Source organism: Hemibagrus wyckioides, linkage group LG02, assembly GCF_019097595.1.
Source record: "Hemibagrus wyckioides isolate EC202008001 linkage group LG02, SWU_Hwy_1.0, whole genome shotgun sequence".
Lineage (NCBI taxonomy): Eukaryota > Metazoa > Chordata > Actinopteri > Siluriformes > Bagridae > Hemibagrus > Hemibagrus wyckioides.
The window spans coordinates 10,409,314-10,422,707 of NC_080711.1; the positions used below are offsets into that span (position 1 = coordinate 10,409,314).

At 41.8% G+C, this 13,394-nt stretch overlaps 2 protein-coding genes across 2 annotated transcripts; one reads left to right on the forward strand and one right to left on the reverse strand.

Moving 5' to 3' along the window:
- Positions 1–910: 910 nt before the first annotated feature.
- Positions 911–4,259, forward strand: LOC131370085 (NHP2-like protein 1). The gene is made up of 3 exons (XM_058417169.1): positions 911–916; positions 1,627–1,745; positions 3,771–4,259. The coding sequence occupies exons 1-3, from the start codon at positions 911–913 to the stop codon at positions 4,042–4,044; spliced, it is 399 nt and encodes a 132-aa protein (XP_058273152.1). The 3' UTR covers positions 4,045–4,259.
- Positions 4,260–5,209: 950 nt separating this feature from the next.
- Positions 5,210–12,573, reverse strand: si:ch211-256e16.3 (kelch-like protein 20). Its single transcript, XM_058376709.1, has 11 exons — positions 12,440–12,573; positions 11,516–11,808; positions 10,994–11,320; positions 10,401–10,544; positions 9,209–9,395; positions 8,967–9,113; positions 7,818–7,946; positions 7,556–7,732; positions 7,325–7,471; positions 6,724–6,889; positions 5,210–6,203 (listed from the first exon to the last, which is right to left on the reverse strand). The coding sequence occupies exons 2-11, from the start codon at positions 11,789–11,791 to the stop codon at positions 6,032–6,034; spliced, it is 1,872 nt and encodes a 623-aa protein (XP_058232692.1). The 5' UTR covers positions 11,792–11,808; positions 12,440–12,573; the 3' UTR covers positions 5,210–6,031.
- Positions 12,574–13,394: the final 821 nt, after the last annotated feature.

A 13,394-nucleotide genomic window follows, 5' to 3' on the forward strand; every position in this document is an offset into this window, starting at 1 on the left:
TCAGACCATTAACCCATTAATCCTTGATGTCCAAACTATTCTAATTGCAGGCCTGAACCACATACGACTGTAAGCAATGTTACTATAAAAGTTACTACAGGATTTTAGCGTCCGCTCATTATTCATTATATCAACTGATTTCTGGCAAATTGAACAAATCACTTTCTTCTGGATATTTTTATAATCAGTAGCTGCGTTCTTGGTAGCATGTTGGTGTATAACAATGGGAAAGAGGATAAAATCACCGACGACTAACTGGTTTTAGATGAGATTATAGCGACACCCAGTGTTCAAGTATGGAACTACATCTGAAACAGCCGAATAGCAGGCTAGAAATTTATTTGTTTGCTTGCTTGTTTGTTTGTTTGTTTGTTTATCCTCTAATGGAAATATGGAAATATCATATAGTACATTAAAAAATATTACAAACAACTGCTGGCCATTTCTACCAATAAAGTTTTGTAGATTTTTCAGGCATTATGTACTATTCTATTCTACTCTACACTTTAAATTTCCAATTAAAGTAGATCTAAAACACATTAAAAATAGCTATTAGGTTAACAAGAATTTCCTTCATGGGATCGATAAAGTATATCTACACTATACTGCCAAATGTTTTGGGACACACCTCCAAATCACTGAAAAACACAGGTGTTGTTTTTAAGGAGTTGGGCTTGGCCCTTTAGTTCCAGTGAAAGGAACTCTTAATGGGTTTGGGGATGACCCCTTCCTGTTCCAACATGACTGAACACCAGTGCACAAAGCAAGGTCCATAAAGACATGGATGAGCGAGTTTGGTGTGGAGGAACTTCACAGAGTCCTGACCTCAGCCTGATAGAACATCTTTGGGATGAATTATAGAGGAGACTGAGAGCCAGGTCAAAACTGGGACATCTGCCTTTAGATGCACATGAAGGTAATATGGAGTTGGCCCGCCCTTTGCAGCTATAACAGCTTCAACTCTTCTGGGAAGGCTTTCCACAAGGTTTAGGAGTGTGTTTATGGGAATTTTTGACGATTCATCTAGAAGTGCATTTGTGAGGTCAGGCACTGATGTTGGACGAGAAGGCCTGGCTTGCAGTCTCCGCTGTAATTCATCCCAAAGGTGTTCTATCAGGGTGAGGTCAGGACTCTGTGAAGTTCCTCCACATCAAACTCACTCATCCATGTCTTTATGGACCTTGCTTTGTGCACTGGTGTACAGTCATGTTGGAACAGGAAGCGGTCATCCCCAAACTGTTCCCACAAAGTTGGGAGCATGAAATTGTCCAAAATGTCTTGGTATGATGAAGCATTAAGAGTTCCTTGTGCGGTTGTGTGTAACGGGTTATTTCTACATCATCATCCATTAAATTAGTTCTTGGTCCTCCGTGAAGCACATGCCGAGAGGACGACTAGCCTGTTTATCCGAAGAAGCTTTATTCTCAAACAGAAAAAATGGTAAGCAGAGTGTTTTCCTTCTACATGTGGACCCATTAACTGTAGCACCGGTGGCTAATCTGCTAGCGTTGAACTGTCACCCACGTGCTCTAGAAAGAAGCCCTCAGACCCCAACAATATTATCCGTGTAGATAATAATTCTGCATGAACTCTTTATTAATTCTATAATTATTCAATCCCCTTCAGACCGAGCCGCAAGTCAACCCAAAGGCATATCCTTTGGCAGACGCCACTTTAACTAAAACTATCCTGGATTTGGTGCAGCAAGCATTCAACTATAAACAACTGAGGAAAGGAGCTAATGACCAGGAAGCATTCAGATAACAGTCTCTCTAAAATTCTTATAACTTTTAAATCTTTTGAACCTTGTGATGGAGAACGTTCCTCAGTGTTCCCAAGGAATCTTCTAGTGACTCCTGGATGGTTATAGGAACATTACTGTACGGTTATGGACACTAACACTGATCAGGCATAACATTATGACCACCTGCCTAATATTGTGTTGGTCCTCCTTTTGCTGCCAAAACAGCCTGACCCGTCGAGACATGGACTCCACTAGATCCCTGGAGATGTGCTGTGGTATCTGGCGCCAAGTTGTTAGCAGCAGATCCTTTAAGACGCGCAGTGTGAATGACCAAAAACTCTGGTGACTGAAAACTACCTCGGCGATGACCTCCAGTCAATGACAGAGCAAGATACAGGGCAGTGGTCAGTTCAAGGAGGAGCTATAGACCACAATATCAGCAAGCACGGCTTCGTTTGGAGCACAATATTATAGTTTAATAGAGTTTATAGGTGTTATGCAGAACGCATGATCCTTGTTCCCTGCACTGACCATTCGGATCGTGACCTTTTTGCGTGGTACCATTTTCATCTTGTGCGAGAACTCTGATCTCACGTGTGATCTCGCGTTATTTACTTATTATTTCTCTCGTGTGTTCAGAACTGAGGGCATGGAGCCTTTATTATCGCTTCACATACATTACAGCACAGTGGAATTCTTTTCTTTGCATAACCCAGCTGAGGAGGTTGGGGACAGAACGCAGGGGCAGCTACAGTACAGTGCCCCTGGAGCAGGGTGGGTTAAGGGCCTTGCTCAATTGCCCAACAGTGGAGATTGATGGTGCCGGGGCTTGAACCCTGATCTTCCCATCAACAACCCAGAGCCTTTACCACTTTATCCACCACTACCCTTCAGTTTTGAAACGTGGTTTGCAGACCAGACAGAGCTGTGGGCGATTCTTCCTGTTGTGAAGTCATGCATTGTGAAACCTCGTGTCGCCGATCCATCGTGCAGTGTGAACACAGCAGTGACTGAATGCTCCCCCAGATAGTCATGCAGTGTGAAAGCAACTGTGGTCCGATGACTTTGAAAATCGTGCTGTGTGAACTCGGCATAAGTTACAGGACTTTTGATAGATACTGACCACTGCAGACCAGGAACACCCCACAAGAGCTGCAGTCTTGGAGATGCTCTGATCCAGTCGTCTAGCCATCACAATTTGGCCCTTCGTCAAACTCGCTCAAATCCTTACGCTTGCCCATTTTTCCTGCTTCTAACACATCAACTTTGAGGACAAAATGTTCACTTGCTGCCTAATATATCCCACCCACTAACAGGTGCCATGATGAGGAGATAATCGGTGATATTCACTTCACCTGGCAGTGCTCATAATGTTATGCCTGATCGGTGTATTTGGAATATTTGTTTGTGGTTATATTATTTTTTTTAATGCATTTATTTTTTTGGATAAGCTGCCTTTTTAAAAAAAATCAGACTGTGGAAGATCTTTACAGGAATGTTTCCAGAAGGTAGGTTTGTTGATACAAAAAAGAAAAGAAATAAAAAAAGTCTTGTAAGAAAAATAAAACGATGAAGATGTCGCAGATCTTAGTGAAGAAGGAGTTCGATGGCAGTGACAAAATACATGAAGAGTCCAAAAGAACCCAACAAATCCTGCTCTAACATTTTCTACAGTGTGTCATTTAACTGAGTTTCACTTTAAATGTAAATTAGTGTGAGAACTGAGTATCACCCAAAATGGCTGGATGAGTCTTCATCAAAAGTTCGCTGTCAGTTGTCAAATAACCATAAAAAAAACATTTATAATTAAAATATTTTCTGGTACAGTATATACTTTTTTTTAACTTAAACTGAACATTCCCACAATGTTAGGAAATGGTTTTCAATAACAACCAAAGCGGGAACCAAACAAGACAAAAATCTTAACTCAGTATTTGAGAGGAAACTAGTGACTAAGTTTATCTTAATGATAATACAGCTGTAATACTGACTCGTGTGCTTCTGCTGATTTCTTTATTTTTCTTTTAGCCACCAAGACTCTCAATCGTGGAATCTCAGAGTTCATAGTGATGGCTGCTGACGCACAGCCTCTAGAGATCATTCTTCATTTGCGGCTGCTGTGTGAGGATAAGAAGTTTCCCTATGTGTTTGTGTGCTCCTTGGGCCGAGTGTGTGGCGTGTCCCAGCCTGTAATCACCACCTCCATCACTATAAAGGAGGGATCTCAACTGAAGCCTCAGATCCAGTCTGAGCAGATGGCTATTGAGAGACTGTTGATCGGATTGAGGCTTCGAGACTAAATGCCAATTAAAGCTTTGGCAAGCTTGTTTAATTTAGGTTTTTTTGTTGTTGTTGTTTTTGAAAATACTGAGAAGTGTTTGTCATGTTTTTATTCAGATCCCTGAATTTCCCTTTTTCAGGTGTACTATTCACTTTAAAATTTATCTATACATTGCTAAGCTTTGTAGCTTGTGTGATTTTTGTTAAGTTTGACCTTTCTTTCATTTTTGTAATATCTGTTGATCCACACATATTTTCTGCAGAAACTATTTTACATGTTTGTAATAATTATTAGTAGCAATTAGTAACACTCTAATGTCCTTTATGTATATTTACACCATTTACAAGGTCTTTATGGACCTTGCTTTGTGCACTGGTCAGAAGTCATGTTGGAACAGGAAGGGGTCATCCCCAAACTGTTCCCACAAAGAAATTGTCCAAAATGTCTTGGTGTACTGAAGCATTAAGAGTTCCTTTTACTGGAACTAAGAGGCCAAGCCCAACCCCTGAATTCAATGATTTGGAGGGGTGTCCCAAAACCTTTGGCAATATAGTGTATATCACACTGTCTAAATGTTCTTCACTGAGTATCAGGAACCTAAAGGACACTAGAAAAACATCACACTGCCTCCACCAGCTGCTCACACCAGTATAGATTCATAGTTTATCTGTAAAAATAGCAGATGCTAGATGTCTAACACCAACGATAAGACCACATTCAAAGTATCTAAGGTCAGGTGTTGGACCATCCATCCATCCATCCCATTTCATTCTGGTCATTCGCTCCATCCATTCCTTCCATTTTATCCATCCATCATCCCTTCCATTCCATCCATCTCATCCATCCTCCATCTATTCCATCCATCCATCATCCCTTCCATTCACTCCATCTATTCCATCCATCCCGTCCCATCGATCCATTCCTTCTATTCCATTCATTCATTCATTCATTCTATACTCTTCCATTCCATCTGTCTATTCATATTCTATCCATCCATCTAATCACAAGCATTCCACTGATCCATTCTTTCCACTCATACCCATATCAACTCACTGCTTCCATGTCTACTCCAATGTTTTTACAGCATCATGATGCTCATACAAAGACACCGTGGGTTTTGACTAAACTGCATGAAACCAGTTATAGAACTGTTTGTGTTTTGTGCTGAATGACACGAGAGTCTGTTCTGGACTATCACTTTAATGCTACAACACCTTGCACATTGAATGTAGACTGAAAATTCAGGACCCACCCATTTTACATGCATTTCTCCTTTAACAATAAGCCAGCTGTTACATTTACTTAAGATTTTTTTTTGTGAATATGGCCCCAGAGTGTTTAAAGTGTTCATTTAGTATATTGAGTGACTTTAATGACAGAGGTACACTAGTGGTTTTTACACTGCGGGAACGTGTCTAGGTACAAAACGAATCCGTGTTGTATTATCACATCATACTTTCATGTCACTTAATAGATAGAAAAAAATTTGTTTGAAAAATTTTGTACCATCTCGTTCGTACTAGAGAGTGGCTACAATGAACACAGATAACCTGCTTGTACACAATGTCTACCGTACAAACCTTACAAACACAAAAATCCACCAAAATACAATACAAAAATATCTCACAATAGTGACTGTTACGCTTCGGGGGAATCACATCTAAATCACTACATGACCATCATGAGGTGCTCAAAGCTCACAGGGTACCCTGTATACATGAAGAGTTTTCACACGTTCAGGGAGACGAAGTACACAAGACTGTGCTACACGCGATGACCATCCGTCCGCAGCTACGAATGGACTCCACAATATCGGCACACTAGGCGTTTCGGTAGACCCGTCAGTTTGCTAGCGTGTTCCTGTGCAAACTGAAAACGAAGTCCAGCGAACACTTTAGCAGCAGTGATCTCTCGTGGCCTTCTCTCTCTCGCAGCCCGTGTTTGCTGGGTGTGACAGGCAGGCACACAGAGTGTGAAGCTTAATTTATATCGTTACCCAGATGCCATCAGTCCACAGGAAACTCTGTCTCTGCGGCAGTGCCGGGGTGTCCGGCAGCGTGAGATTCTTTCCTCATCTGCAGAGAGACGCAGCTTAACCAGCTACGACTCGTCGGCATCTCGCCTACAATTTCCCAGCTGTCGGTCTCGTCACAGTACCGTTCAATTGTATCGTGGTACCTGAGGGATAGAGGGAATTCACAAAGTTTAGTTAAACACAACGCATCTCTTCCTTTCACCTCTTTCACAACCCGATCATTTTAAAATCTCACTTAAGGATTTCATTCCATCTCCAATTAACAGTATATTTATCCAAAGTTCAAAGTATATTACTATGAGAATTGAAGTTCGGTTGAAAGGTAATTTTTCATCATGGTTGGTTTTTCACAAATAGTGACATGTCAGGTTTTTGGTCGCTGCCCCACACAAACACAACTTAATTCAAAGACGTGCTTGACAATTTATTTATGTTTTAGTTCTGCACTATAGCCAAAATTCTAACACAGGCAAGATAAATAAAATCCTAAATTTTTATTCGCCTTATAATTTTCACATTTCATTTTAAAAAGAGGAACTATTGGAATACTCTGATACATTCTACATATAAGAATACTCATCTTAAATATTCTATATAGTTAAACGACAGTAGCAAAGACATGATTATTGGAGATTTGTTCTGATATCTGGCATCATGTCTGACCTGTCCCAGCCCTCCTCTCCTCCTAACACGTAGATTTTCCCGTCCACGACTGCCACTCCGGGTCGATAGCGCCGCTCCTTCATTGGTGCGCACATAGTCCACTTGTTGCTCTTTGGGTCATAGCATTCTACTTTGTCTGTGTTCTCTGTGGAGGCGTGCCATCCACCTTAGCAAAAGAAGATACAGAAAGAAAGAAAAAAAAAAGTACCAGGGAGTAAGTAACGTAGCATAAAATCTGTCTATATTATGATACGCTTGATGGCCAAATGGTCAGTGGATGCCTTTGCCATGATACAAAAAAAAACTGGAAGTTCAGCAACACAAAGTTGTTGTAACATTACAATTCAAGGGAACTTAGAGGGATGGTGAAGATATGCTCCAGCATGACATTGCTCCAGTGCAGTGAAGGGAAGACAAGGTCATTAATGCATTTGCTGCTGAATGAGTAAACTCAGTGTTGCAAAATATAGAGGTAAGCCTTGCCAGAAGACTGGAGGTTACTATAACAGTGCCTATGAAAGCACTGGCTGTTATAGTAAGGTGTCCATAAACTTTTGGTCATATAATAAATAAATAGCTTTTACAAAAATGTCCATTTTACCTATAACATAGATTTTGCCCTTCAGAGTGCAGGCTGCAGACCCTGAGCGTGCGATCTGCATTGGAGCCACTTCTGTCCACATGTGTATTTTAGGGTTATAGACCTGCGCGAGATCGGTTCCATCTCCGTCTTCAAGAACTGCACCACCTAAGGGTAGAACCAGAGCTTTGTATCATAACAAAACCTAATCTTTTAATCTCAGTGACCAATCCGCAGTCACGTGAATGATACCTGTGACGTAAAGCAGTCCATCCAGTGCAACCACAGCAGGACTGGTGACAGCCATTTTAACCGACTCCATGAACTGCCATGTGTTAGTGTGCGGATTGTAGCACTCGACCGAGTCGAGGCGAGAGCGGCCCTCCCAGCCTCCCACTGCAAACACGTATCCGTCTAGCATCACGAGACCTGCGAGGAGCAGAACAGTTGGATCACATCGGCGAATGAATTGACTGTGATGAATAATATGACTGTTTTTGCATGTCATACTCACCTAGTTCTGATCTAGCTACATTCATGGGAGCCATCTCTAACCATGAGTCAAAGCAGGGGTCGTAGCGCCACATCTCTCTGCTCGCTGAGCCATCTGGGAATTCACCGCCAGCCAGATAAAGCATGGAACCTGGTCCACACACAGAGTCAGGACTAATAGTATTTAAATTAAAGTGAAAACCAGTTCACAGAAAGATATAATCATAGATAACGGTTCTTGTTGTTGTTCTTTCGGCTGCTCCCTGTTTGGGGTCGCCAAAGCGGATCATTTAATCAACATGATTCGATTTGGTTCAGGTTTTACGTCAGATGCTGTTCCTCACGCAACCCTCCCATTTAATCCAGACTTGGGGCCGGTACTGAGAGTTAACTCTTCCAGTGACTGAGTTAGCTCCCTGCCTAGGAATCGAACCTGGACCACGGTAATGAGAGCACGGGATCCTGCCGCTGGACCACCAAGAGACATTATAATCATAGATAACTATTATCTTGTATCTAACATTGAGATGTGATGGCGATAAATACACCAATCAAGTAACAAGTGAAATTCATTACAGCTGTTTCATAGAAAATTTTTGATGTCGATTTTATTTGACAGTGACCACTTAACCAATCAGGTGTCTACAGCACAATGTAAAAAATCATGCAGGTCAAGAGGTCTAGAATGAGAAAGGAGAAAAACGTGATCTCAGTGGCACATGGCTGTTGGTTCAAGATTTGATCTCTATGTGTATTTTAGAAATTACACAGGTCCTGGGATGCTCACACACAACAGTCTGTAGGTTTTACGCTGCAGTGTGTGAAAAACAGAAACGTTCCTGTAAGTGCTCGTTGAAAAGGTATAAAAATACCAAGGATACACACACACACACACACACACACACAGAGGGAGAGAGAGAGAGAATCTAGCATATGTACATACTGATTTATTGTGCCATCTCCAGTATTTGTATTTTACACTATTTCTGATGTCACTCTTCTTGCCCACACTGCTGTGTCATCCTGAATTTGCCCTATGGGGTATTAATAAAGGTCTTATAAGAGTGGTCAGAAGAGAATGGCCAGTAAAGCTGAAGAATAAAGACCGAAGTGATTCACAGTGACTAGAATTAAAGATAAAACATTTTTGAAGAAGCAGATACACACTCACCTGACACCACCAATCCGTGTTTGCTCACAGCAAATGGAAGGCAAGCCAGGCTTTTCCACTGGCTGGTCATGGGGTCAAAGCTCTCCACACTCCTGAGCACGACCTTATCATCTTCCCCTCCCACTGTCACTATAACCTCAGCTGTGCCTGCCACAGAGATAATGGTGTCGAATAGCCTAACAGAGCGAATACTGGTGCTGCAGCTCTACAGTATTCTGTGTGTGAGGGTGTGTGTGTTATACCCATGGCCCTGCGTGGTCGAGCACGGGGGCTGTACAGCTCTCCTCTACGGTCCTGAAGCAGAAGGTAGTCTTTGGCTTCGGAGATCAGTTCCTGGCACTTTCGAGACTCTTTCACTACATCCAAAGACTCGATCACGTCGTGGATGTAATAGGGGCTGATCAGAGGCAGTCGGATGTGTTCAAGAACCTTTCAAACACAAACAGATATTCTGATTTGACATGAAACTGGTGCAATTCCCGTTCCTGATCATGCAGCAGATCAATTTTAGTTTTGGCAACGAAATCACAAGCACCAGACCTTTTTTCTTTGATTATATATGAAATCTCATACATTTTATTTGTCTATAGAATACATACCAGATGAAACATGTTAGTTCCCGCTATCAGCAGCTATTAATACAGCTTTTTATTTTACAGAAATACCAGAAAGAAAATGCAAAGCCCTCACTGAGACCAGAAAGAACGAAAGTCCTCAATCAAGGCGAGCGATTCAATTTCTAGTAACATATAAAGCATAAATGTTTTCTGTTGAGTTGATCAGACTCTCACATGATTCTGGAGAATTTCTGGCTCATTCGTCTTTACAGTATTGCTTAAGAAAGTGTTTTTTATGGGGAATTACAAGGTGTACTCACTTTTCTAAATGGCATTTTACTTTTTTGGTGGGAAAAATGCTGCATACCGAAGTCTAAAAGGCATCCCAAACATTTTTTTTAAGTAAATGTTTCACTACATGTACAGTAGTGAACAAAATTAAATGAGTGTAGTGTGGATGTTTTGTCATTTGTTTGTTTATAGAAGTGAATGAGGACCACACAATTGTGGTTTACGGCCAAATGACTAAAAATATAGAACCGAATGAGGGTGTATTTTTTGCCTATGACTGTATATGCACACATTATTACAGAGCAATCTGTAATGCAAGTTTATAACCAGCCTGGTGTGGATGACCTTGCACAGAGTAACATCATCAAGCTAAACAATGCATGGCTAATCCACCACATGTTCACCCTGATCTGCTGGATGAAACTGAGCTGCACATGACACTACACTACACTGTTCCCAACAAACCAAGAGCAATGCCTTGAGTTGTGTTGCTCTCTAACATTTCTCCATCTCAATATCATCTTCTACAGCTGTATCTTTGAGACACATACAGTATATATATAGGATCTCCTGATTCTAGCCTTACCTTTTCGAAGCTCTGCCTGCGGGAAGCACACTTGTCCAACCAGTGCATGGCTGCCTCAAACACCGTCTCCTCCTGTGGCACGTTGAGGTGATCGCTGGAGATAATCTCAGTCAGTTTATCAGCACACAGTGAGAGGAACTCCTCCTGTGGGAATCGCAGCAAATCTCTGAATGATCCCTGATTAACATTTAAACTGAAACGATGGCGATTTGCCAGTGACGTACACTGGTTATGTATACACAATAAGTACTAGAAAAAATAACACTTCTGTCTTTGGGAACATATTTTATCATCCAAGAATATCCACAGCACACAAATAGTCCCAGACAACAGTTATGCAGTTTTTTCCCCAAGCATTAATTTTCAAATCCTTTGCACCACTGATGCCTATTTTAATGATGTTTTTAGTTTTATTTGCTCTGACTGTCGCCATGGCAACAATATTACTAGCTCTTTTGCTATTTACACGTTAAAGTAGCAGTTAGTGACTTTTACAGCCTGCAGAATTAACTGCAATTTCAGTGTTAACAATGGGCGGAGCTCGCTCATTTTAGGGGCAGGAAAATGTAAATAAAAAGAGAAACCGCCCTCACCTGTTCGCACACAGTGCTAAAGTGTTGCTGGATGTACTCCATGCTGCGTCGCTCCAGCTCTTTACACGAGTGAGCTTCAGCAAAGCAGTGGATGCCTACACAGTTGATCTCATCCATCTGACGCTCCATGAACCTGCAGCAGGCCTCGCGCACTGCCATGACGTCCAGCAGGTTGGCTGCAGCCAGGAGGGCCTGAACGTTGGCTTTGGAGATCACTACCTCGGCAGTGTAGGCGTAGCTGACAAGCATACCGATCATCTGAGGCTCCACACCATTGATGGCCACTCGTTCTTGCCGTGACTCCATCAGGTCAGTCGAGAACATAGCCTATGAAATGGGGAGAAATAAATTATAGCACACTGTGGATTTCTCTCAATCTCCATACAAAAAAAAAAATCCACAAAGCAGATCCAATTAGGAGAGCGAGGAACCAGATATGGCTTACTCTCAAGTGCTCCATAAGACACTAACAAAAACTTTGCTAAACATCTTTGCTGTTCGTGTTCACGAACTAATCTTCACCTGGAAGTAGGAGCTGAAGGAGGCAAGAACGATGCGATGACAGGGGAACTCCTGCCCCCCGCAGCACAGCGTGACATCGCAGAAGGCATTGTTAAGCCTCAGGCTGTTCAAGCCTTCCAGCACCTTGTTGGGATGTCGAGGCTCAACAAACACATAATCTTCGCTGTCCAACGTCCCGAGTGGGGGACCGGGGTCCTCCAAACATGGCGATGGGGGCAGTGCAGATGGAGCAGGGGCGGGGGCACTAGTTAACATATTTGCAGCCATGATTTCCATACTGTCACTATTTCAGTCTGCAACAACAAGACACAATCTCTTAACGGCATGTATTATGAACACATCATTAGACATTAACTAGTAGTCATGTCTAAATAATGGGAATGGATATTTTACTGCCCAGAGACGTTTTAGTCTTCGCTACCTTTTATTATAAAAATAAAAACATCATGTAAAAGGTTTAAAAAGAAAACAGGCCTGTGATTACTCATCGCAGCAATCTTGCACACATAATATAACAATAGAAGCCACACTGTTTAGTATCTATTCTATATAACAGTCTCCTTCATACTATCTAGTAGGTTAGTACAGTAGTATGCGTTAGCGGAAAATGGGTGGACCCGTATACAAATCCTCCTACGGACAAATTACTTGTTTTTAACCTTTAATATATCTTTAAATAGTGAGATTAACGCCAAACTGATATATCTGAGGCATTTGAATAATCCAAAAAAGGGTCTGTTTTGGGTAGTACAGTGCAGTTATCCCGGTAAAATCCTGGTCTAAATAAGGGGGAGTTAACGTTAACTGGTTAACAGCGCTCATGACAGATTCGCGCATAAAACATTCATCATTCATTCGCTTTGTCTATAAAGATAATGCACAGACAGATAACTTGTCAATATACATGACGACCCGAATTCCTACCTGAAGTACATCATTTATTTAGCAAGAGAGAATAAAATCTTCATTTTCTCGACCTCGCACTATTAAGGAGTCGTGACGCCATCTCTTCTTCATCAGCGAACAGAGGCTCAGTGTAAACACACGTGACTCCACAGCGCACCCACTGGATCTGGAGATTCCCTGCAGCTCTCGCTTTTGCACAGCACACGCCACACACACTCAGATCTGATCCTGTCCTTTTCGTACACATTTTGGCTTCAGGAAGAGCTCTTCTTCTCTCGTCTTTTCCCTCCATGGGGTCGCCACAGCGAATCATCTCTCTCCACCTATCCCTATCTTCTGCATCCTCAACACTTGCACCCACTAGCTTCATATCCTCATTTATTCCATCCATATACCTCCTCTTTGCCCTTCCTCTTTGCCTCCTACCTGGAAGCTCCATGTCCAACATTGTCCTACCAATATACTCACTCTCCCTCGTCCAATCTGGCCTCCCTAACTTTGTCCCCCAAACGTCCAACATGAGCCGTCCCTCTGATGTACTCGTTCCTCTGACGTACTCGTTACTCAGGAAGAGCTCTTAATTTATTGATTAGATGTGTGTTAGAAGTAAGAAAAAATACTAAACTTGTGCAGGGGTACTTCAGGAGCAGATTTACTTACAATATATGAAGATCATTATATCAAATGTACATATGGATATACGTTGTGGATTTACAATATCTGACACAAAACCATCAGCTGACTTTAAGTACACATCTATGCCATCACTCTGTGTGGAAAGGGACTACCATAAGACCAGCGCTATATTAGGCAGAGCAGTATTACTGATATTTTTTTTATAGACTTCTGGGTTGTCAGTAGTCCATCAATGGAAAGATATGAAGTTAACAAGTCATAAAATATTAGGGGATAATTAACACTGTTAATGTGTGCATGGAAAAAGATGACCTATACACCTGTGAGTAACAAGGTT

What these genes read in the sequence shown, in the direction of transcription:
- si:ch211-256e16.3 (XM_058376709.1), bottom strand. Translation starts at nt 11,791, where the DNA reads ATGGAAATCATGGCTGCAAATATGTTAACTAGTGCCCCCGCCCCTGCT. An exon ending in CCTTCAGCTCCTACTTCCAG is followed by an intron (nt 11,321 to 11,515) that starts GTGAAGATTAGT and finishes CCCATTTCATAG; the next exon opens with GCTATGTTCTCGACTGACCT. An exon ending in GCAGGCAGAGCTTCGAAAAG is followed by an intron (nt 9,396 to 10,400) that starts GTAAGGCTAGAA and finishes TGTGTTTGAAAG; the next exon opens with GTTCTTGAACACATCCGACT.
- LOC131370085 (XM_058417169.1), top strand. An exon ending in CTGAGGAAAGGAGCTAATGA is followed by an intron (nt 1,746 to 3,770) that starts CCAGGAAGCATT and finishes TATTTTTCTTTT; the next exon opens with AGCCACCAAGACTCTCAATC.